Source organism: Nanorana parkeri, unplaced genomic scaffold (genome assembly GCF_000935625.1).
Source record: "Nanorana parkeri isolate BGI_ZX_2015 unplaced genomic scaffold, ASM93562v1 scaffold5, whole genome shotgun sequence".
Classification (NCBI taxonomy): Eukaryota; Metazoa; Chordata; class Amphibia; order Anura; family Dicroglossidae; genus Nanorana; species Nanorana parkeri.
The window spans coordinates 3,268,119-3,293,590 of record NW_017306273.1 but is presented as its reverse complement, the minus strand read 5'-3'; the positions used below and the strand labels follow the sequence as shown (position 1 = coordinate 3,293,590).

General features: G+C 45.0%; 1 protein-coding gene across 1 annotated transcript in view; it reads right to left on the bottom strand.

The window, feature by feature from the left end:
* VAMP3 (vesicle associated membrane protein 3) overlaps window positions 1-25,472 on the bottom strand; it is a 26,004-nt gene continuing 532 nt past the window's right edge. The window contains exons 2-5 of the mRNA XM_018552434.1: window positions 4,276-4,351; window positions 2,820-2,978; window positions 1,215-1,266; window positions 1-275 (exon numbers count right to left, since the gene is read on the bottom strand). Coding sequence (XP_018407936.1) covers window positions 259-275; window positions 1,215-1,266; window positions 2,820-2,978; window positions 4,276-4,351 — 304 coding nt within the window. The 3' untranslated portion in view covers window positions 1-258. The remainder of the gene's footprint in view (window positions 276-1,214; window positions 1,267-2,819; window positions 2,979-4,275; window positions 4,352-25,472) is intronic.

Genomic DNA, 25,472 nt, shown 5'->3' with positions numbered 1-25,472 from the left:
AAAACAAAAAGATCGGACTGTAGTAATAAAGACACTTGAAGTTGTGTTAAGACAGTGCAAACTGTACAAATACAGAGTGTTCAACATCCCAGTGAAGGCACTTCAACTCTGAAAGAGACAAAATACTAAGTCTAAACTAATATAAAAAGGATTTATAATGATCTGATAATATAGAAACTCTTGAATACAGCAGACTTTGGAGGGGGAAATGCAGCTTGTTAACCGGCCTCAGCTACTTTCCTCCGATTTCTGGGTGCCTCACGACAAGCTCCACACTGAAACAGAATAGGAGAGAGGTCAGAACAAAGCAAAAACAAAAGCCAAAAGATAACCCGGCCTTAGAAAATACACATGCTAGAGATACCACTGGAAGTGCTAGTTGCCTGGATTCCATGCTTTCACCATTAGGTTGCTGCCCCGGCCAAGCATGCAGCCAGTAACATTAAAGCGGACCTCGCATCGAATTGACAAGGTGGGCTTAGTCTAGGTACAAATGATGCATAAAAGTGGCAACTAAAAAACTCGTGGGTGGTGAAGTTGTAGATATACAGGTGAAACTCGAATAATTAGAATATCGTGCAAAGTTCCTTTATTTCACTAATGCAACTTAAAAGGTGAAACTAATATATGAGATAGACTCATTACATGCAAAGCAAGATAATTCAAGCCGTGATTTGTCATAATTGTGATGATTATGGCTTACAGCTCATGAAAACCCCAAGAACCCCAAATCCACAACCTCAACAAATTAGAACATTACATGCAATCAATGAAACAAGGATTGTACATAGAACAATATCGGACCTCTGAAAAGTACAAGCATGCATATGTACTCAGTACTTGGTTTGGGCCCCTTTTGCAGCACTTACTGCAATTACTTTTGCACGATATTCTAATTATTCGAGTTTCACCTGTATGTTCTCTTTCCCTGGCTTCCTCCCGCAGTGCCTAGGTAAGGGTGGTGTCCTGCTCCTGTCTACTCAGCATGCCCAGGGATCTTGTTGGCAGGAGGATGACAATCACCCACTGCACTCTGGAAGTCAGGGAAAGGTGAGTACATTATTCAACTGCTCTTTCCCCTGACTGTCACTGACCAGCCCCCGCAGATACTCCACTTGCCCCTTTATTATATTTATTATTATTAATAAATAATATCTGCCAAGGAGTTATGGTGCAACATGACTGACTAAGGGTAGTTAGAAATAAATACTCACCAACAATTATGATGATGATAACCACAACAACTGCTATTAGTATTGCCCACATCTACAAAAAGAAAAGAAAAAACACATTACTGTGCAGAATGTATGTATTCCAGCATTATGTCAAGTTCACTCAACAGCCAAATCATCCATTTACGATGTGTGCTGAAAATGTTTGTTGTTTGGCTGTCAGTGCCAACCTGCTTGCTTCAATACTTCGAGTTACCAACCTGGAAAGACTTATGTAGACGAGGACTTATCAACTCGCCCAATTCTGCTGTAGACTCAACATTTTGAAACCAATGGGCCAGCATAGCTGTAAAATGACTGGGCTGCATGCTGTGCTGTCGCATATGCACATGCCTCTTATGTGCTGCCAGTGCACTCAATCACGGGCCTCCAGCACTGTGACCAAGGTGTCACGGACAGCTCCCAGACACAATTAAGAGCAGGTGGCTACAAATCCCATGACGCATCTCTCTCCGGGAGTCTGTGAGAATCTTGCAAAGCCTCATGGGATTTGTTGTTCCACCACAGCTGGAGGACCGGAGTTTGGCTACCCCTGCGCTAAACACAAGCTGGTAGGTCAGTTGGCCCTATCTGTGTATGCATATATGTGAGCTAGATACCTTAGGACTGTAAGCTCCTTGAAGGCCGGGAATGTGAACGTGCAGTATGTAAAGCACTGCCAAACTGTCAGAGCTAAAGATGTGTCAATAATAACAATAGTTATAATGATATCCCAGCCCCTATATTGGATTTACCTGCCAGATGACAAGCCTTTCCAGGAGGAGCCAATCCCCATATTTCTCCAATGACCGGTTTGCTTTAATAATTTAAGGCGACACTAAACTCAGGAGTTAAACCTTTACAATACATTCAAGTACCTTAACTATTAACAACAATGCATCTTATTTGTGTATCACTCGCCTGTAGATCCTCCAATCATCTCTGAATTGGTGCTGACACTGTCCTTCCTTCTGGAGGGGGCTACTTTTGTTCCCCATGGTCTCTGTGTGTGTTATAAAGTAGTCACCGCTCCAAGCTCACTCCTGTGATGGACTACAATCTCATGTTTAATTTACTACTTTGCATTGAGATTGTAGTCCATCACAGGAGCGAGCTTGGAGCGGTGACTACTTTACATCACACACAGGAACCATGGGGAACAAAAGTATCCCCCCTCCAGAAGGAAGGACGGTGTCAGCACCAATTCAGAGATGATTGGAGGATCTACAGCCGAGTGACACACAAATAAGATACATTGCTGTTCATAGCTAAGGTACTTGAATGTATTTTTAAGGTTTAATTCCTGAGTTTAGTGTCACTTTATTGACCACAGAAACAAATTTTCTGATAAATATCTATCAGCTGACTGTAAATCTGGACATCATGTTATTCCTGCAAACTCCCTCTGATGAGTGTAGCACGGCCTGGCATTCAATGATAATCATCAGTTACAGGATATGAATACTATGTGTCACCATGACCTTGGGATACATTCAATAACGAGCAAAGACTGAACATCTCTAATTCCACAGCTACAACCCTTTTTATATATCTGTACAAAGTTTTTTCAGACAACACAATACAAATAAGACGAATGAGTCTCCTCACCTTGCAGTTCTTCCACCAATATTTTCTCTTTAGCCTGGCTGCGCTGGTCTCAAACTGGGAAGCTCCAGCTTGAAGCGCATCTGCACGATCGTCCAAGTCAGTCAACTTCTGATCCCTCTCCAAGACTTTGTCCACATTGACTCTCATGATGTCCACCACCTAAAAGGCATATACAAAAAAGTTGAAATGAGCCCTCCCCATGTCGGTTTATGGGGAATCAGATGTGAACGGACATGTGTCTATTTACATCAGAATACTCCTGACCCGGCATGATCAGGTTCGCCAAAATGGATCACCTGGTGTGAGTCGGGGAGGGGGAAGTAACCGGGTTGTAAACAGAGGTCTGTCTGTTTAGACCGATAGATAAGCATTGGGCACCCGATCACACGGATGCCCTTTTCACAAGGGCGCTCCGATTGGTTCTGCCCGTTAGTTTAGCAGGCAGACCTAATCAGACAGCTCGTGTGAAAGGGGCCTTATAGTCACGGGCTCCTTTTCACATTGGAGGAATCCAACTGTCAACCACGGGTATGGGGATGACTTAGACAAGACACAGCTACTGGCCTCACCTCAATGTGACTCTGTGGTCACTGCAGACTGCCCTAATGCCAACACATGCCCGTATGGCCGTTCTCACAGCACAGGGAAAGAAAACAAAAGCAGAGGTATAAATAAAAAAGTTATGTGAAAGTTTAGTTATCCTTTAAACTGTGTATTGGAGGAAAGAAGGGAATGACACTTATGACATATCTGCCACGTCAAATCGCTCAGAGTTATTCAGGAGACCTCCTCTGCTGAACACGTGACGCGGGATTCTTAAAGAAGAGAGTGCCAATGCCCCCCTGTGGTGATCTCTCTTTCGCTTCCTCCAAAATTCTGAATGGGAATATCTGCAAAAACTGCCGTCCTTCCAAATCAATTTTATCAACAGAAACCCAGCAGGAGCAGCGTAATTTGTTTCAATGAAGGGATGGGTATTCGAATATCAGGGCACACTTTTTTTTGGATTCATTACAAACTATACAGAGCAAAAAGGGACAAAAAAAAAAAAAAAAAAAAGGAAAAAAAAAAAAAAAAAAAAAATCAAGACAAAAGGACAGCCAAATATAGCACCGGAAACCAATTCTCTGCATGAATTTTCTGACAGACCTTTGATCAGAATGATCTGAGGTAAATAAAGCATTTGTTCATAAATAGGTCTGCAACCGCCGCTGTGGTGCTGCTTGCAGCGTGATGATGCTCGTCGCCTCTCGACAAAGCAAATCAGCTGTATGAAATAATACAGCACCGTCGTCAGTCTGTTTAACCCTTGGTGGGCACCCAGCTCTGTCCATTCTGGAAATTCATTGATGTGCAGGAGAGAGAGCAAAGAGAAGAGTACACTGCACAGCTAAACTTAGTCTATTTCTGTGGTTTGCTCGCAGGCAACTACATAAATGGTACATGTGCTACCCACCTCGTTCACCTGAGCCTGAGTCTGTTGGAGGCGCCGGTTGCCGGTGCCGGCATCGCTGGGAACTGCGGGAGTTGACCTGAAAGAGAGAGAACGAGATTAGAAAGTGCAAGTCTCTGGTGAACTAAATGAAGACGCTATTTATCCAAAATATTGTCAATTAGGGAACAGTTCTGTCTCTTGAAAAGAACAAGCTATTCCAGTGTCAAGTCCACAACTACCATCAACTAGCCAGGTTCCTGGATGACAACGCAAAACACCCGAGCCCTGAAACTGCAAACGTGGCCGTTGTGCGGAATCGCCCACCGACCTGTAAAACATCCCCATAGAGAAACATTACCAGTGATAATAGCTGAAGGCCTAACTATACAGAAGCATATGTAGATTGGTTAACTCCGCATACCGGCTGGGTCCGGTATAGACCCATATAGCAGGTAAAGGGACATTAGAAGCAAGGCTACAATTGATGTACATTTGTATTATTACATGACATTAAAGCTGAACTCCGGACTCCCCTTCAGTCTTTGCACAGTTGTACCGGCTCCTCTCCTGGACTGGAATTGCTTCCGCTGATATCACTGCACACTGCGAGCTTCTCACAATGTGCATTAGTAGCTGCAGCAAGTCAGATAGAGCCTGTCTCATTTCCTGGCTGGAGGACATCCAGCATCATCTAGCGCTTTCCCTATTGTCCCTGGTTGGCCCCTTTCATTCATTGGATTTCAGTTCTTTCAATCATGGAGGCTCAGCATCACATGGGCATTACCTAGGGTAGTCTATATGCAAATGCAGCCAGCCTAGGAAGGCCCACTTCTCCAGACTGACATCCACCCATCAAGGCATTATAATATGTGCATTATTCCTCCCGAGAGCTAGCCCACGGCTTGAATCAGGACTAAAGGCTCTTGAGGAGTACTGAGTCAGGGTGCTGTGATGTTTTCAGGAAGCTATGTACAGCGCCCTGCCGGCTCTCCTACCAGCCATGATCTGTCTGCAATTACATAGAGAAAAACAGAGACTCAGTCATGTGTGACTGGATCTAAAGTAAGAAGCAGAAGCATTTTTGTTGATGCGTCATAGAGCCAATGTTTCGGGGACGCGCAGGGTCCCTTCCTCAGGTCACTATGTCGCCCTAAGGGGCCGTGCGCGGCCCCAAAACTTTGGCTCTATGACGCATCGATAAAAGTTCTTATGCTTCTTGCAAACTACAAGAGAGAGTGCTGGTGACTTCTATTATCGATTGGACTGTGGCACGGCGCCATCCGTGTCCTCACTTTGAGCACCAACAGTTATTTCATATGGTTTGAGCGCTGTATGGAGTGCAGGTGATTCACTAACGCTATTTGGATCTAAAGTAGGGTACGTAAGGAAAACAGAAAGCTTCTATTCAAAAATGTCATTAGAATGTTGAGGGGGGAGTGGTGAATGGATGAACCAAGAAAGACCAAATATAAAAGATGAATTCCGCTGGAAGTTTCGGACATGACAGGTTTTAAAAGAATGTCAGCAATCAGAGCATTTTTCCCATTACAGTAAAGGTATGAATAAATCTTTAGAACATAATCTGTTGTGGAAGTAGGTTATTCCCTGCAACGTGTTGACACATCTATCTGGATGTACAGTACACCTCAACATAGTACAGAGTGTAATAATCTACTGTACACTTGCATAACAGCGGCATGCAAATACTGTACCAACCCAAGAGCCGCCACCAATGCCCTCAGGGTAAGAATCACCTGGCAGAGTCATTACTGTCAACAGCCAGAGTGTTCCCAAGTAGGTGTGCGAAACCTCGACCTGAAAAAGTAATCATTCAAGTCCAACTCTTCTGCTTATCTGAATGACAAGACTCAACAAAGAAGCCTGGACTGCGCCGGCTTTTATACAAAGTTACAGAAAAATTGTATGTAGAGAAATCTAGAGGCTGCCGGTACTGGGATCCATGTCTGTCAGCAGCCTGGCTGTCATGGCTCCAATTGTTTGAGTTACTGATCCAGAAGAAGCATCCTGGACTTTTCTTTGCTGCATGTTCCAGGTCGATGACCCAGAGATACAGGCACCAGACAAGTGCCATATTCAGAAGACGGCAGCCCCTATTTTCTCTTATATCCTAAATTACGTTCCTACAAGAGCCCGGTGCCCTCTTATATCCTCTACGTTCCTACAAGTGCCAGTGCTCCCTTATATCCTCTACGTTCCTACAAGAGCCCGGTGCTCCCTTATATCCACAATTACGTTCCTACAAGAGCCCGGTGCTCCCTCATATCCACAATTACGTTCCTACAAGAGCCCGGTGCTCCCTCATATCCACAATTACGTTCCTACAAGAGCCCGGTGCTCCCTTATATCCACAAATACGTTCCTACAAGAGCCCGGTGCTCCCTTATATCCACAATTACGTTCCTACAAGGGCCCGGTGCTCCCTTATATCTTCTACGTTCCTACAAGAGCCCGGTGCTCCCTTATATCCACAATTACGTTACTACAAGAGCCCGGTGCTCCCTTATATCCACAATTACGTTCCTACAAGAGCCCAGTGGTCTCTTATCCTCCATTATGTTACTACAAGAGCTCGGTGCTCCCTTATATCTTCTACGTTCCTACAAGAGCCCGGTGCTCCCTTATATCCACAATTACGTTCCTACAAGAGCCCAGTGGTCTCTTATCCTCCATTATGTTACTACAAGAGCTCGGTGCTCCCTTATATCTTCTACGTTCCTACAAGAGCCCGGTGCTCCCTTATATCCACAATTACGTTACTACAAGAGCCCGGTGCCCTCTTATATCCTCCATTACGTTACTACAAGAGCCCGGTGCTCTCTTATATCCTCCATTATGTAACTACAAGAGCCCGGTGCTCTCTCATATCCTCCATTACATTACTACAAGAGCCCGGTGCCCTCTTATATCCACAATTACGTTGCTACAAGAGCCTGGACACAGCTCCAGAGTGTCTGCGAGCAGTCTGAAAATATTTATTGCTAGGATGCCACTGAACCAGGACTTCATTCTTCCAGAGCTCCTCATTCCCACCACTTATCCTTGACTGTCATCATGAAGCACAGGGAAAGTAAAGCGGCGCTCGGGCGCAGTGTATTATTAGAGTACGGTATGATGATATTGCTGATACTCTTGTCTCTGAGCTGTACGGTGACTCATACTCCGGCATTATGCAATCCAGCAATGTTATTTTTATTCAAGGTTTGAACTAGCGCCAACTACAGTTCAGTTTGTACCTTGTGGAAGACAAGGCCTCCGGGCCGATCTCGCCACGTGTTTCATTTAGGAACATTGCACATACAGTAAAAAGGACAATAGCTGGGAAGAATTCCATGTGTATTACACATAAAACAAAAACCAGACTCCCACTGGAGATTAGATCTTAAAGAGGAACCCCAGCCAAATAAAAAAACACACCCATCAGCCCAGATATAAATTCCTTCAAATATATCATGAAATGTATTGGAAAGCTATTCTGGATTTCTGGTTTATTAGTCCCCATTCACACCTAGTAGATGTAGGAATTGAATTGCAACACCGATTAAAAATAGTCCAGATACAACTTTATTCCACTAGGGTCAGCGGACAATTGAGTGGAATAGCCAACACGTTTCGGTGGTCCAAAAGCCCCCCCTTCATCAGGGCTTGCTGTGAGAAATCATGTACAGTAATGGCCAAAAACCTGACACATTCTACGCTCAAGTCCAAAAATTGACTGGACAAAATTGGCACCCTCAATTAATATTTGGTAGCACAGCCCTCGGGGAAAAAAAATAACTGAAATCAAATCGCTTTCTGTAACCATCAATGAGTTTCTCACTCCTCTCTACAGCAATTTTCGGACAACTCCTCTTTCACCAACTGCTCCAGGTCTCTCAGATTGGAAGGGTTCCTTTTCCCAACTGCTGTTTTGAGATCTCTACACAGGTGCTCTATGGGATTTGGATCTGGACTCATTGCTGGCCAGTCCAGTACTCCAGCGCTTTGTCTGAAACCATTTCTGGGTGCTTTGTGACGTGTGCTTTGGGTCATTGTCCTGCTGCAAGACCCATGACGGAAACCTAACTTTGACACTGGGCCCTACATTGCACCTTAGAATTCTTTGGTAGTCTTACGATTTCATAATGCCATGCACACAGTCAAGAAAGTCAATGCCTGAAGCAGCAAAGAAACCCCAAAACATAAGTCCATGTTGGACTGTATTTTTTCATTTATTTTTCTGGAAACAGTAGAATGATGGGCTGCACCAAAAAGCTGTAAATTTTGTTTAGTCTGTCCACAGCACATTCTCCAAAAAGGATTTTGGCTTCCTCAGGTGAGTTTTGGCAAACTCCAATCCGGCTTTTTATGTTTGTGTCAGCAGTGGGGTCCTTCTGGGTCTCCTACCATAGCATCCCTTTTCATTCAGATGGTGACGTATAATGCGAGCTGACACTTGTACCCTGTGCCTGAAGGTCAGCTTGAATTTGTCTGGAAGTTGATGGTCTTTATCCACCATTCCAACAATCTTTCATTGCAATCTTTGATCAATTGTTCTCTCTCCTCCACGTCCAGGGAGATTCGCTACAGTGCCAAGGGCTGTAAACTTCTTGACAATGTTGCGCACAGTGGACACAGGAACATTAAGATCTCTGGAGATGGACTTGTAAGCTTGAGGTTGTTTATGTTTTTCCACAAAAACATGGAATGCAATTATTTCTTGCAATTTGGAGACGGTGCCAATAAATTTTGTCCAGTCCATTTTTTGAGTTTTGCGTGGAATGTGTCAGGTTTGGCTTTTTTTTCCCCTCTACTTTGCGTCATAACAATACAAAACAAAAGAAATAAAACATGAGAATGCCAAAACATTTGTAATTGCAACAATTTTCTGCACAAAGTGGTACATTATCTGACAAATGCAGGGGTGCCAATATTTTTGGCCATGACTAATCTCACACACAGTTCTATTCAAAAATGTCATTAGAATGTTGAGGGGGGTGTGAATGGATGAACCAAGAATGACCAAATACCAAATATAAAAGATTAGTTCCGCTGTAAGTTTCGGACATGACAGGTTTTAAAAGAATGTCAGGATTCTCTCTCAGGTATTACAGTAAAGGTATGAATAAATCTTTAGAACATAATCTGTTGTGGAAGTAGGTTATTCCCTGCAACGTGTTGACACACCTATCTGGGTGTACAGTACACCTCAACATAGTACAGAGTGTAATACAAACCTGCTACTGTACACTTGCATAAAAGCGGCATGCAAAATTCTATACCAACCCAACAGCCACCACCAATGCCCTCAGGGTAAGAATCACCTGGCAGAGTCATTACTGTCAACAACCAGAGTGTTCCCAAGTAGGTGTGCGAAACCCTGACCTGAAAAAGTAATAATTCCAAGTCCAACTCTTCTGCTTATCTGAATGAAAAGACTCAAAAGAAGCCTGGACTGCGCCGGCTTTTATACAAAGTTACAGAAAAACTGTATGTAGAGAAATCTAGAGGCTGCCGGTACTAGTATTCCATGTCTGTCAGCAGCCTGGCTGTCATGGCTCCAATTGTTTGAGTTACTGATCCAGAAGAAGCATCCTGGACTTTTCTTTGCTGCATGTTCCAGGTCGATGACCCAGAGATACAGGCACCAGACAAGTGCCATATTCAGAAGACGGCAGCCCCTATTTTTGTCTTGTGACACATACTTTAAAGCCTTGGTTCTCAACTGGTGGGTCGTGACCCAAAAGTGGGTCGCCACGGCTACGGGTAAGTATACATGTCTGTGGGTGTTAATGATAGGCAGTGGGGGCATCAGGGGAGATGACTATGCGCTGACACGGTCACTTTGCTCTGAATAAAAAAAAAAAGGGATAAGTTCATCTTGTTCGCAAAAATTATTTTAATAAATTTGAAATCTTGAAAATATCTCCACAGAGAAAAAGGACCCGCCAAAAAATTAGCCCATCTGCTCAAAATCTAAACAGATCTGCAGATGAACAGCCAGAAATAAATACCCGAAATAAGCCACTCTACATGACCCGATAGACAGAGAGCCAATAATGGCCAAATTCCCCTCCAACCCGAAACAGATCACATCTGCATATGTACAGCCAGACTTAGATGCCCCCAAATTAGCCACATTAAAGACCAACAGCTAATAACACCCAAATTCAGTGTAAAAATACATTTCCTCTACATACTCGGAGCGCTGACACTGTCCCCTCATAGGTGGTCATGTTTTTTTATTTAAGGCCGTGAAGTGTAAAATCTTAATGTATCATTTAGTCTGATCTGAGCAGAAAATCGCTACAATTATTTGTCACCAACAGCAGTTACCTCATTTATGGGGACGTGTAACCGTTCCTTTATTGACAGCTTATTGATCGGGCTTGTGGTGACAGCCGAGAACATCAACCCTGCAGGTGTCAGGGAGTTATATCAATCACCTGAACATTCCTTCTGAATAGCACTCCAATGCAGATATATAGTATAAATAAATGCATTTACTCTCACTGGCTGCTTTATTAGGCACACCTGTGCTTGGTAACACAAATTGCTAATCAGCCAATCACATGGCAGTAACTCAATACAATTAGGCATCTAGATGTGGGGAAGACGACTTGCTGAAGTTCAAACCGAGCATCAGAATGGGGAAGAAAGGGGATTTAAGGGTCTTTGAATGTGGCATGGTTGCTGGTGCCAGACGGGCTGGTCTGAGTATTTCAAAAACTGCTGATCTAATGGGATTTTCACACACAACCATCTCCGGGGTATACAGAGAATAGTCTGAAAAAGAGAAAAGATCCAGTGATTGGCAGTTGTGTGGACGAAAATGCCTTGTTGTGTCAGAGGTAAGTCGATGGAGAGACCCTCCGCACTCCCCACAGCAGTCCCGGCCAGATAAGAAAAAAGTGGTGCTCGTAGTGATGAATTACCACGGATGGCGCCGTGCAAACACAGGAAAGTCGGTTTATTTGGATGTCTGTGACATTTTCTGTCCAATAAAAAAGGACATATCTATCTTTACTACTGAGTGCTGGTGATTTCCTGACTTTCTTGTTGTGTCAGAGGTCAGAGGAGAATGGGGAGACATAGTTACATCCGAGGTATGCAGAATACCATCTCTGAACGCACAACACGCCGAACCTTAAATCAGATCGGCTACAGCAGTAGAAGACCACACCGGGTGCCACTCCTGTCAGCGGAGAACAGGAAACGGTGGCTACAATTCGCACAGGCTCACCAAAATTGGACAATAGAAGATTGGAAAAATTGGATTGCCTGGTCTGATGAATCGATTTCAGCTGCGACATTCAGATGGTAGGGTCAGAATGTGGCGTAAATAACATGAAAGCATGGAGTCATCCTGCCTTGTATCAAGGGTTCATTCTGGTGGTGGTGTAATGGTGTGGGGGATATGTTCTTGGCACACTTTGGGCCTGTGATGCCATTATGTCAATATGGACCAAAATCTCTGAGGAATGTTTCCAACACCTTGTTGAATCTATGCCACGAGGAATTCGGGCAGTTCTGAAGGCAAAAGGGGGGCCAACCCGGTACTAGCAAGGTGTACCTAATCAAGTGGCCGGTGAGTGTATATATGTATACTCATAAAAATGCTACAATACCCAAATACCGGCGCTTTGATTTATGCAAATTAAGCAACTGCCTTAGAACCCACACTTGCTGGGGGACCTCGCAGCAGCCTTCTTGGAAAACAACAAGCTGCCTCTGTTTACAGCGCTTCTGCTGGCTCGCACATGTCCATCTCCTGAGACCCTCCGCCCGGAGACATCAGGCCGGTACTGCGGAGAAGAGTGGCAGCACAGAGTGCTCTATGTACAGGTATGGTGCAGCAAAACTGCACCTGAACTCCACAGCTAGTTTAGAAATGCTGCCTGCTGTTTCTCTCCTGTGCTTTTTTTCTGCATTGCTGTGTAATGTTTTGCTGGGATTTGTAGTCCTCGATAGCTTTTGGTATTATTCTGCATTGCTGTATAATGTATTGCTGGGATTTGCAGTCCTCTATAGCTTTTGGTATTATTCTGCATTGCTGTAAAATGTATTGCTGGGATTTGTAGTCCTCAATAGCTGGTGGTAATATTCTGCATTGCTGTATAATGTATTGCTGGGATTTGCAGTAAATGTATATTTCTTTCTTTTTGGTGCCACCCAGCAAAATGTTCGGTGCCACCCAACAACTAGCTCCCACTCCCTGGGCTCAACTTGCTTCTCTGCGAGTCCTAGAACCTTGTTAATGCCCGCGGCCTCCAAGACCAGTGCCTGCAGCGTCTTCTTTATGTCCTGCTGACATCACGGCATACAATGCAGGGTCCATAGCCCAGCATTATACGTGAGAACATTGAGGGTCAGTCCAGAAGACAAAGGGGAAGAGAGCGGTGTGCGTGGACTTCCAGGAGGAGTGGGGATCAGGCAAGTAAAACTGCCTTACACGGCTACCGTAGAGATAAACCATTAACCCTTGCAGTGTGCAGGTTTTAAAGTACTGAAAAGAATGACCCTTCTTTCCTTGAGGCTTTACATACAGTATCTTCCCCCAATCTCTCCAGGATACATTTCATCCTTCAGACCTTGCAATGCCAAAAACATTTTTCCCCCCTTCAACATGCTTGGGCATTGCGAAGAGAAGCCAGTTTCATGTGAAGAGACCTTAAATCTTACAGGGATAGAACTTCTACTCCCCTGCGTGTTTGTGTACAAAAAGAAAGCTACATGCTCAAAGTTTGAAACTCTGAATTATTTTCTCGCCTGCAATCAGAAGTCTGCACATCCCCTTCATTTAATTCAGCACTGCCATCTAGCTGCACACTGTGACATGAGCTCCGTTCTCCATTTCCACAAACAAATCAAATTAATCAAAAAAAAGTTAAAGTGCAACTCTACTTTTTCTTAAATCCGTTATTTATCTTAAAGCTTTTAAATTAACATCCACACTTGCCCTCCATGTAAATAATTCTCATTTTAAGTTGTGTCTCATATGAAGTATCTTTTCCAGTACAGCACAGCATACCTGTGCAGAAATTAGTTACTAAAGCAGGACACAGCAAAACTGCAAGTGAACCTAATGGCCATTTAAAACAAGCTAGAAAAAGCTTCCTTTGTACTCCCCTCTGATTTAGTTGCACTTTAACAGGGGCATGACTTCCCTGACTTTTAGTCTAAAAGGTCTTTCCTGCCCAATGAGAGCCCTTCCAAAAAGGAAAACTTCATCTTCATTTAAATAATATAGCATTAAAAACTGCTACACAAGCCATTTTGTAAGTTAATGTTTCATTTCAGGCTGTAGCCGCTGTAATTTGTAAAAAAAAAAAATTCAATGCAGTATGGCGACATGGAAATGGTCTGTACAACGTTGACGTTTACAATCCCCAGAAATGTCATTTCCTGCTTGTGATTGGCTCAGTGATTTCTCAGGAGCACGCACTAAGATATGAGTAACAATTTAGGCATCCCCTGCAAAAGGAATGCCGCCACTTTTCTTACCAGAGCACATAAAATGCACCAGGTGATTATAATGAACAAACCCCCCCCCCCCCCCATTAAAGGGACGGCGCAGACTTCCGTGATCCCGGGACGTGCATCCCGGGACCGCCCGATCGTATGCAGATGCACAGTGGTTGCTGCATGGCCTCATTGCCGTGCGCATGTAACCTCATTGAAGTCAAATCGCTGAAAAAAGGCACGTGTACTTTCTTTGGCAACACGCACCGCACAGTTTTTTAAACTGCAATTTGTGCGATTGCAGGGGCGATATCGTGGCGGAAAACCGCACAATCTGCCTGGGGTGCCATTAGAAAATAATGGCACCGCCAGTACGATCGGCGGGGCTGTGGAATTCCGTGACAATTGCCATGCGACCCTGGATCACCCAGGTATGGACCTGGCCTTAGGTATCAGAAAGGACATGGTGAGACAAAAAGCTATTTCTTCAGAACAGTAAACGATAGGAATGTTCTACAAAATGTTTAAATCCGATGAGAAACCGATTTGTCTCCCAAAAATGAAATCCAATAAATTTTGTTAGTGTGACGTGACGGAGGAATTCTCAGCCAAATTTGCACAGCACTCAAAACTTAAAAATGGCCCGGTACTGAAGGTGGTGTAACATGCCGGTACTGAAGTGGTTAATAAACATGACCTTTTTACAGTGTTTACAAGTGAAACCATACAAAATGTATTCAAGTACCCTATTCATACTTTTACCCTTTGATGGACTACAGTCTCAATACAAATCAGTAAACTAAACGCGAGATTGTAGTCCATCACAGGAGCGAGCTTGGAGCGGGGACTAGTTCACAGCACACACAGGGACCATGGGGAACAAAAGTAGCCATTGCCTTCAGAAGGAAGGACAGTATCAGCACCAATTCAGAGATGATTGGATGATCTACAGCCGAGTGATACACAAATAAGATACATTGTTAATAGTTAAGGCACTTGAATGTTTTGTTTTTTTAAGACCTAACTCCTGAGTTTAGAGTCACTTTAATAAACATTACCTTTTAACAGTGTTTACAGGGTAAACACTGAAAAATGTTACATTCTTTGTTGAAAGTAGCACACTTGAAACAAAAAAATAAAAAAACACACACTGGTGAAGTGCAGATGCCATTATACTCTATGGTCAAATCAGTCTTCAGCCTGGCATAGGAGCAGAACCATACAGAGACAGCCGGTGTGGATAAACATCACAGTGGTTCTGGGCAGTGGAAAGTTATTCACTTATGCAGGAGCAGGGGAGCAGGATGGTGTATTGAAGGGGAGATTAGATTAGTATATAATACAGTATAACACACACTAAATTGTATACTAAGCTGAGCTGCAGACTAGAATTTCACATCCGACCACAAGGTGTCAGTGTAGGGCACTCTGGCTGTATGAATTGCTATCCTAGCAGGAATTTTCCCTGGCAATACTTCATAGGGTCACAATGATACATTCCGCGCTGTATTAAAGATCACGCCCTGCATTTCCCTAATAAACAAAATACTCTGCGATTTAAAGCAAGAGTACAGGAACTTACCTAACCAGGAACCTATCCACTAATCACTCATATCGCAGAGCACTAAAGCTGCCTTCCACAACTAAATGGTTTGAGTTGACAAGGTTAACAGTCCACCGATAACTCCAATGATTTGCTTACTAGAAAAACATGATGCTTTCCCTTTAAATGCAGTTACAGTAGTAATGAAATGACCCCTTTTTGAGAGACATTTCCAAGTCCTGGCCGCCAGCTCTACTCACATGACAGTCGCAGCTTGTGATTAGTTATCACATTAGCGCTACATTCTGAGACGTGGACTCTGTGCAGTCACAGTTCTATGCAAAACTGGTCAGCTGACCTTATTCCTCGCTGATACAAAGAGATCAGCTAACCGTTATCACCAACACCCAACAGAGAAGTGTTGCAGCACGTGTTAGCAGAGTGCCCGGAAGCTTTGTCTTCACACTGTAGAAAAGATAGATCCTTTGAAAGGAATAGGTCAACATTTAAAGCAGCGGTTCTCAACCTGTGTAACCTTAGGACCCACATTTGTCCTTGGTCATTAAGTCGTGACCTAAGTCGCACTGTAATGGAGCACACACGATATTAGGGTACCACGCGTTCCGGTGTGGATGTACGAACTGTGGCTGGGAGGTGTGTTTAGGGTACCATTCAAATGAATGGCAATGCAACACAACCCCCACACCAGAATGCACAGTAGGTGCGATTTCGTGGTACAGTGTGTTAATCGCACGGGACTGTGCTATTAACGTACTGTGATGGTGTGAACGGGCCCTCAAAAACCTTGACGTTCGTACAGAACCACATATATTCTCACACGCACTCCAAAAATTTTAATTTTTTTTTAAGATCCTCCCAGTCTCCCTACATTACAAGAACTGGAGTGGATCCTCGGCCTGGGTCCAGTGTGGGCTGCTGTGCTGTGATGGAGCTCCATCCATATGTGCATTGCTTGTACAGCTCCCTTGCGTGCCCTGTAGAAGTGCCGGGAGCCAGAATGTGATGTCACTTCAGTCCAGCACCTCTATAGGACTTGTGAGGAAGCTGTAAGCAATGCATTTATGGATGGAGCTCCCTCGCAGCCGTACCCCCAGCCCACTCCCCCTCAAGCTGACACTCGGCAACGGGCAGCATATTTTGAATGGCTGCTTGGTGCGAGAACTGACAGTGCTGCACTAGGAGGCTGAGGAACCTCTCACCTAGAAAAGTGGAAGGCATGCAGCGACCCACTGAACATGGGTACTATCCTTGTCGCACTCCTTACCGATATGTCCCTTGTAGTGGGGGGTGCTCGCAGTGACCGCGGAAGCAAAATTGTAGAAATGTCACCAGCACACCAATCCTTTTAAGATAGCAAAAGCTTCATTTATTGACGTTTTTTGGTCATATGACCAAAAAACTTCAATAAATGAAGCTTTTGCTATCTTAAAAGGATTGGTGTGCTGGTGACATTTCTACAATTCCACTGAACACGGGGTCGCGACCCACTTTTGGATCACGACCTACCAGTTGAGAACCAAGGATTTAAAGGGTCAGTCCACCCAAAAGTGATCATTTAATTGCATTAAGCGTTTCCTATCTGGATTATTATATCTCCTCGACTTAGTGCACAGCTCGGACAGGGGTAGGATGCACGGCCCCAGCTTGACGACGGGCGCGGCCCCGGCAATGGGTGGCCCGCACGGTTCCGGCAGGATGTTCGTATACTGGCTGATTTCTTGTTATAAGAAATTGTAACATTTTTAAGCATTTACATTTGATGAGCTTCTGGTTTTAGAACTACATTCGGCTTTTTAGTTAGTCTGAAGTTTCTCTAGCATGTCACCTCCCTATGACTTCTGGTTTCCTGGACTTCACGTAGCCAAGCCACATTCACACAAACCAATGACAAGCATCTTCTTGTATATGGTAAATCATGTTAGTATGTTGCGAATGGGTTGGCATCTGGGGTATCACATCCCAAATGATGACGTATTAAACCAGTATAACACATAGACTTTTAGGGTACCCATTCAAAGACAATGAGGGGGAATGTATCAAGACTGGAGCAGACAAAATATGGAGCAGCTGCCCACGGCATCCAATCAGCTTCTCTCTTCAGTTTGCTCAGGTAAGATTTGAAAATGAGAGATAGAAGCTGATTGGTTGCAGTGCAAATCTGCTCCAGTTTTTGATCAATTCCACCAATATATTTATTGAATAAATAACAACAGGTTAAAAGCAGTAAAATGACAGTTTGAAAATTACCAAAATGAATCCATCAATAATCGGCTATGCCTCTGTACTTCCCCATCCGATATTGCTTCACAATAGTTATACATTTCATAAAGCCATACACTCCAATATATCATGCGACCGCTCTGATTACGGCACACATTGGCCATGGCATCATTTCCATAAGCTTATACAATGTCACAACAGTTATTTCCGTCCAGAGTTGCATTCATTTCACCAAGATCTTGTAGTGATGATGGGGGAGTCGGACCTCTGTGTAAAGTCTTCTCCAGCAGATCCCAAAGATTCTCAATGGGGGAAAGGTCTGGACTCTGTGGTGGCCAATCCATGTGCGACAATGATGTCTCATGCTCCCTGAACCACTTTTTCACAATCTGAGCCCGATGAATCCTGGCATTGTCATCTTGGAATATGCCCAATGTGCCATCGGGGAAGAGAAAATCCATTGATGGGAAAACCTGATCATTCAGTATATTCAGGTAGGCAGCTGACCTCATTTTTTGGGCACATAACGTTGCTGGACCTACACTAATGGAAGGCTCTGAGCTATTTGCTCAGCTACATCCAGGTTGTGACTTAGGCTGGGTTCACACCTAGGCGTATTGAATATGCACGTTTGTCGCGCGTTACCGCGATTCGCGGTAAAAAAACGCACGACAAACGCGCATTTCCCTGGGCTACTTGGCTGTATCCCAATGGAAACACGAGACCAAAATGCCCCAAAGAAGTACATGTACTTCTTTGGGCTTAGGCCGTTTTGTAGCACGTTCAGACACGCAGAAATACGCCCAGGTGTGAACCATACCCATAGGAAACAATGGGATTTCTGTGTTTGAGCGTTTTGCAGAGCGTTCGAACGCGCTACAAAATGCCCAGGTGTGAACCAGGCTTTACAGATTGATTAAAGTAGGGAAGCAAGCAAGATGGGGTACACCCGTGAAACATGTTGAGGTAACTATCTTGCTTTCCTACTTTAGATTAGTATTAAAACTATCAAACTTTTCTTCAATAATGAATCCAAATTAAACAAATATACATCAGCCAGCAAAGTATTGTTTCACATTAACCACTAGTCATGTTTCTAAACAACGCCAATTCTCTGATCTTGGCTTCCCTGAACTTCCTGTCCAATACAAGATCACAAGGAGCAAAGCAAATCTCCAGCACCTTTCCATTTACTATCATGGAGGAGGGAGGAAGGAGGAGCCGAGGGGGGTACGAAGGGCTTGCCTTGATGTGTGCGTTTGTGAAGACATATACAGCTTACTAGCACACACAAGGGCGTCTCTATAGGACCTTACAAGGGAAAAGAGCCGCCCTAAAACAGGATATCAGTACCAGTGCTCAGGGGACCTGCTGATTCTGCAGGAAATAAAAACTTTGGATCATCGAGGAGCAGCGTCCATTGTAGGTGATTTATTAAGCAGTTGAAACATTTAATTTTAATGGATCGGTGAGACTCACCCTGGAATATGTTGCGAGTCATATGAAAGACAATGTGAAATAAATAAAGTGAAGTGATATCAGATGGGGAAGTATAGAGGCATTACTTATATTGATGTATCCATTTTGGTCATTTTTAAACAATATATGTTATTTTACTGCTTTCAACCTGTTTATTCAATAAACGTTTGTTCTGTTCTATATAAATATATTATTGTCTTTGAGTGGCATCAAAGTCTGCCATGTGTTATACTGACATTAACAGGGTTCCTCACAAACGGGTGAAGGGTTTGGAGAAGGCAGGAGAGGTGAACAATCTAGGACAAAATAGCTGATTTGGAAAAATTCTCCAATTTAGCTCACTTTCCAGCTCAGCTATGTTGTCCTAGATTGTTCACTTCTCCAAACTCTTCACCCTTCTGTGAATAACCCTGTAAAATCAACAACAAATCACATTATGCACAGGACGTCAGCTTTGCCCCGAGACTGCTCATACGAGGGGCTGTGGCTCATAGCATTAAAAAGGAGAACTATGGGGGTTAAGGCTTTTCCCCATAGTTCTCCTTAGGGTAACGGGAGGACACAAACTAGCGTCCTCCCGTTACCCTAGGCTCAGTATACCGCGAGCTGTAGCTCGCGGTATACCGAGATGCCGCAGTATACCGCGAGCAATTATCTCTGGATCTGCCCAGCTGCGTGACTGACAGTTGGCTCTGACTATCTAAAGGCAGAGCCAGCTGTACCCGCCCCCTCCCCCGTCCGTTCCGCCAGTCAGCGCTGGCGGATCGGAGTGGGGAGAATCCAGCCCCTCCCGTCACGGCAGAGAGCTGTGACAGGATCGAGAGGTGAGCGAACGCCGGTATGTGTTTACTCACCTCCCGATCTACTGGGCCGACCTGTGACAGTCTCATTGTCACAGGTCGGCTAGAACTATGAGGTGAGTGAAAAGCACTCACCTCATAGTTCTCCTTTAAGTCACATGACCTGGAACAGAGCCGTTGCGGGGTCTTCTATTTGTGGTGGGAAGCAAACACTTGCGGTTACTTAAAGTTTTTTTAATAGCAATTATTTGAAGCCAAATTATATTTTGATTTTAGATCTACTGCAACAGCACCCCAACTTCTGTCAAAAAATAAAATGACTTGGAGCAACATCCACAGTATAAAAACCTGGTGCCATAGAGACAATAAATGATGAAGGCGGTGAGGTCTCTGGTAGGAAGGACACTGGTCTGGAATGTGTCCAGGCAGTACAGCCTGTGTGCTGATTGTATCTCAGTCAGCAGGAACATTGAACGTGCGGCACAGCCAATTTCCTGACTATCATGATTGGAAACAGAAGGCTTGTCACACAGTCAGAGTTTCTACGTTGTAAGATAGCACTAGGGGGTCTGATTACAGAAAATGGCACAAGGATGACGGATGAGGCTTTAGTTGGTAAGGAGCAAGGGTGGTAAGCAATGCAATTGCAAAGCAACCAACGGCTATGCAATCTGATTGTACAATCTCGGTTAAATCCACCATTAACTATGTAATGCTAGGACCTCCCTGATTTGATACAAATTGAAGGGGTTCTTTAGGTTTTTCTTCGTTTTGGTAAATCTAAAAGGACACGGATTGTACCATCAGATTGTATAGTGAATGGCCAGCTTTAAAGGGTTATTAAACCCTCAGCGTGTTTTTGCATATATCTACTGCTAGCGAGCAGTAGATATATGCAAAAACTTAAGGAAAGAAAAAACCCTTTAACAGGTTTAAACTTACCTGTGTCTCAGCCACGTGCTCCCGTCCAAACATCTGTATTAGTTTCGGGCGGCCGTAAAGGAGCTTGCAGCATTTTGACCGCACTGGACCGCAAGCACAATGTGCCCTGTGATCCCGTGCGGGCGATCGCATTGCGGCCCGAGGGCGCGCCTATGGCGCCATTCACTTCAATGGCCCGCCACGCCCCCTCCTGCCCGGCAAAAAAGTGAGCCGGCCGGAACGCACTGCATATGGTGTGAACAGATCAGTGACCATTTCATAGCAACCCACACGGTAATTAGTTAAGTACATCAGCCTGTGACTCACAGGGCCAACTGGGTAGAAAGTTCAAGTCTCGCTATAAAAAAAAAAAAAGAGAGTGTGCCAAAGAGAAATGCATTTACTCCAAGAATTAGGAACCTCCACATTGGAGGACCCTGACCACATCCCACTAGGGAGTACAAGCAGGACACGCCAACCCCCTGCAGTCCACCAGGAGGTGCATCTCACTCCCGAGAAACTTCCTCTCTGACCAAGCTCGATTTATGGGGCTCATACTGAGCGACGCTAAAGCTGGCTATTGACACGAAATGTCCCGTGCCCAGTGTGCTCGTTTTCCCATGACCTATTCTAGAAGACTGAATCAGCTGAATGTGCATCTATGTGCCTGGGAAAGGCGAGCACTTTACAACCCACTTGTTTGACTCTCCCAACAAGGCATAAAACCGTGATATACACTATATTGCCAAAAGTATTGGGACGCCTTTACACATGAACTTTGAAACCCAGACACGTCCATCTGAGTGATTGGTCACTCCAGAGAACACGTCTCCACTTCTCTAGAGTCCAGTGGCGGCGTGCTTTACACCACGGCATCCCACGCTTTGCATTGCACTTGGTGATGTAAGGCTTGGATGCAGCTGCTCGGCCATGGAAACCCATTCCATGAAGCTCTCTACGCACTGTTGTTGTGCCAATCTGAAGGCCACACGAAGTTTGGAGGTCTGTAGCTATCGACTATGCAGACAGTTGGCGACTTCTGCGCACTGTGCGCTTCAGCATGCGCTGACCCCGCTCTGTTAGTTTACGTGGCCTACCACTTCGTGGCTGAGTTGCTGTTGTTCCAAGTTGCTTCCACTTTGTTATAATCCCAGTAACAGGTGACCGCGGAATATTTAGTAGCAAGGCAATTTCACGGATGGACTTTAGACCAACGGTGACAACCTATCACGGCACCACGCTTGAATTCACTGAGCTCCTGAGAGCGACCCATTCTTTTACAAATGTTTGTAGAAGCGTCTGCATGCCGAGGTGCGTCATCCTATACACCTGTGGCCATGGAGGTGATTGGAACACCGGAATCCAATGATTTGGAGGGGCGTCCCAATACTTTTGGTAATATAGTGTATCTGGTAAGGTTGAGGAGTAAATACAGACCTACACTTGTTTCTCAAATCATCTGTACTGGATTGGATTAGGCAAATTGTTGTAAGAGCCTTTAGAGCTTGTGTACATGGACAAAGCTTTCAGATGCATTTAAAGTCTGCTGGAGACCTACATCAAGCCTTCAGCATCCATATTGACGTTTGGAGGAAGAGCACTGTTGTGTCCCACATAATTGTGTTATATCAGGGGTAGGCAACCTCAGCAGCCAAGCTCTGGTGGGGAAACTACAAATCCCACGAGGCATTGCAATGACTAGGCCAGCCACAGGAATGAGTACCAGAGGCAAAGGGATTTGTAGTTTCCCCACAGATGGAGCACCGAGGTTGCCTACCCATGTGCTATATTGTCGTTGAAATGTATTGCATAGTGTTGGATAGTGGTATCTACTGATCCCAGGCAGGGAGCGTACTGCCAAATTAGCCTGCCCTTGGGATGTCCCCCCTACTATTTAGTTCTAGTTAGTACAGTCTGTAGATAGACACTCCCTCCTGCCTTACACTGTTCAGTAGAGTTTCACAATCTACTGCAGAGACAGGGCTTAGAAAGTTATTGTTTTCTTACACTGGAAAAGAATGGAAATACATCCCTTGAATCCAATGTAGTTTTACTTCAGCTAAGCACAATACAACATCTGTGTCTTTTTTTTTGAAGAGTTAACCTGCTTATGGATTCTGCCAAGTCAGCAAATGGCCATACTGTCCACACATACTATGACCTAAGGAGGTATGTCACTGCATATATCAGTAATTGAAACAAAGTTCTAACTAGGGATGGACCAGAGTATTTGGGCGAGTACTCGCCCCTCTCACGGGCAGTGCCGAGGGAGTATGGAGGTGCCGTCCAGCTTCCTAATTGCCTGTGAAGCCAGTGTCCTAGCACTTGCCAAGGCTGCCTGTCTTCCTGACCAATCAGGAAGCCGGGGGGGGGGCGAGTCAAGCGGTACCGTCCAGCTTCCCGATTGGTCAGGAAGCCAGGCTGCTTAGCAACAAGTGAAGCCGGCTTCCTAGCCAATCAGGAAGCATGATCCGCCTCCCTGATTGGATAGGAAGCCGGCTTCACTTGCTGCTAGGCAGCCTGGCGGCACATAATGACCTGCTTCCTGACTGGTCCGGAAGCCAGGCTGCCTAGCAACAAGTGAAGCCAGCTTCCTAGCCAATCAGGTAGCTGGGAGGCGGGTCATGACATGCCATCTGGCTTCCCGATAGGCAGCCTGGCTTCCTGACCAAACAACAAGTGAAGCCTGCTTCCTAGCCAATCAGGAAGCCAAACGTCACCTTATGACTCGCTGCCCGGCTTCCTGATTGGTCAGGAAGCCGGGTAGCCTCGGCAAGTGCTAGAACACTAGCTTCACAGGCAATCAGGAAGCCGGGTGACGGGTCATGATCCGCGGCCCGACTTCCTGATAATCGGGTCGCATGGCACTGATATGGGTACATTCCTAGTTCTAACACAATGAAAGGCCAGTGTATGCAAGCCCTTAGGATTAGCATTAGACAAAATGCTGCAGAATGCTGCTCCGGCGTGACGCACCAACGATGAAACAACAACTTGCTGGTTCGGTCAGCAAGGGAGCGAGTAGGAGTGTTGCCTCTGCTCTCTTAGAAACCCACCTACAACAGGATTGCTAGTGCTACACGGGCCTTGGCCTTGCCACTTCCAATTACCATTCAAGTTACTGTAATGTCACAAGCATCCAGGGACCTGATAAATCACATCTTTAAAAATGAATTTTCCCCGAACGTTGATGATTAAGTCCGATTGTCACAACCCGTGTAGAATCTCAAACTGCCCATAGACTTGGTAGTGTGGGGGGACGGGACATCCGGTTGGTACCCAAAACAAGCCAACATTATTTGTTTCATGCTGTCCGGGATTTCTGACTGAACCGACCTGCCACATACTCCGGGCATTCTGATAAAGCGGTCCATGCTGCCATTAAGTGAAAGGAAGCTGCACATACAGAGATTATAAAGCTGGCACTGATGGTCAGCCAGGGACTTTCCAGGAACTTTCATTATTGTTCAGGGCCCTAGACACCTGCCTGGCTTCACACTCAACTATTCATTCCCATTTCTGTGCATTATAAATGCGCTTTGGCTCAAACGTTTTCTTTTTCATGATGCAAATGAACGAACAGAAAACAATCATTGCAATAAACCTGTTACCCGTTCACATGTTCTGTTTTTTAAAACCATGCTCAACTGCAGCACATAGATGTGACCAAACCTCACAGGTACACAGGAACTTCTGCTTGAAATGCATTATCCAGCAGCAAAATGGAGACTAAGAGGGGTAATGGACATTCCTTGCCAATCCCTGCTAGAAGCTGCCACACTCCGACTATGGTTCTACAGGCCTGCCGTGTGTCAGCATGGCGTCCCCTATTTCCCGTCAGAAGAAGAGACGCAAACTGACCGCGCTAGGATAAAATCGGCTTTTGTGGCCACTTACCATTAGGAAGTGACTGTTTCCTCAGGGGACTGGCAGGATGAACAGTTTTATTTGGCTGTAGGATGCAGACATTTCTTAGGGATTGAATCTGTAACCAGTTAGGGTAACCATACGCATGGATTTCCACTTTTGCAGTCATTTCAGACCCCCCGCCCACCCACCCACCTATAGGTTTATGTCCTCCCATTCATACAGCATACCCGAGAAAAACAAACGCTTATTAGCGTTTAGATGTTTGTTTGGAGGAGGTCTTTGTGCAGACTGCAAGCTATTCCGAACTGTAGGAGAGGGAGTCTGTCCCCATAGAAAGACTGGGGACACACCGAGCTTCCTCCCATTGGCATACAATGCTTCCAGATCATTAACCCTTTGTTAGGACAGACCGTGATCAAATCTAGTTTACAACTAATAGTGGAATCTGCCAGCACAGCACACAACAGAACTCATTATAATTAGGGACGCACAGATACTAGTATCGGTGCTGATGCCGAGTATTTGGGTGAGTACTCATACTTGCCCAAATGCTCCGATGCCTAGCCCGATACTTCCGGCATCGGGAAGCCGGGCAGCGCGTCATTACACGCTGCCCGGCTTCCTGATTGGCCGGGAAGCCGGCTCCATGCTCTCGTCTCTTCTGGAAGCGGAACATAGACAAGAGGGAGACTTAGAGATATGGAACACCCCAAAGACAATGTAAACCCTGAAGTCTCACACGACCTCGAATGATTCTACATCTGCAGCATGGAATGTACTAGAACTAGGATAGTGCTGGGAGAGGGTCATTCTCAGGACTCTGTACATAGGACTGTGGGAGAGTGGAGGGCGGAAAAGGGGAGCTCTACAGTAATGTGCAGTGTGAGGTGGAGGTGGGGGGGACT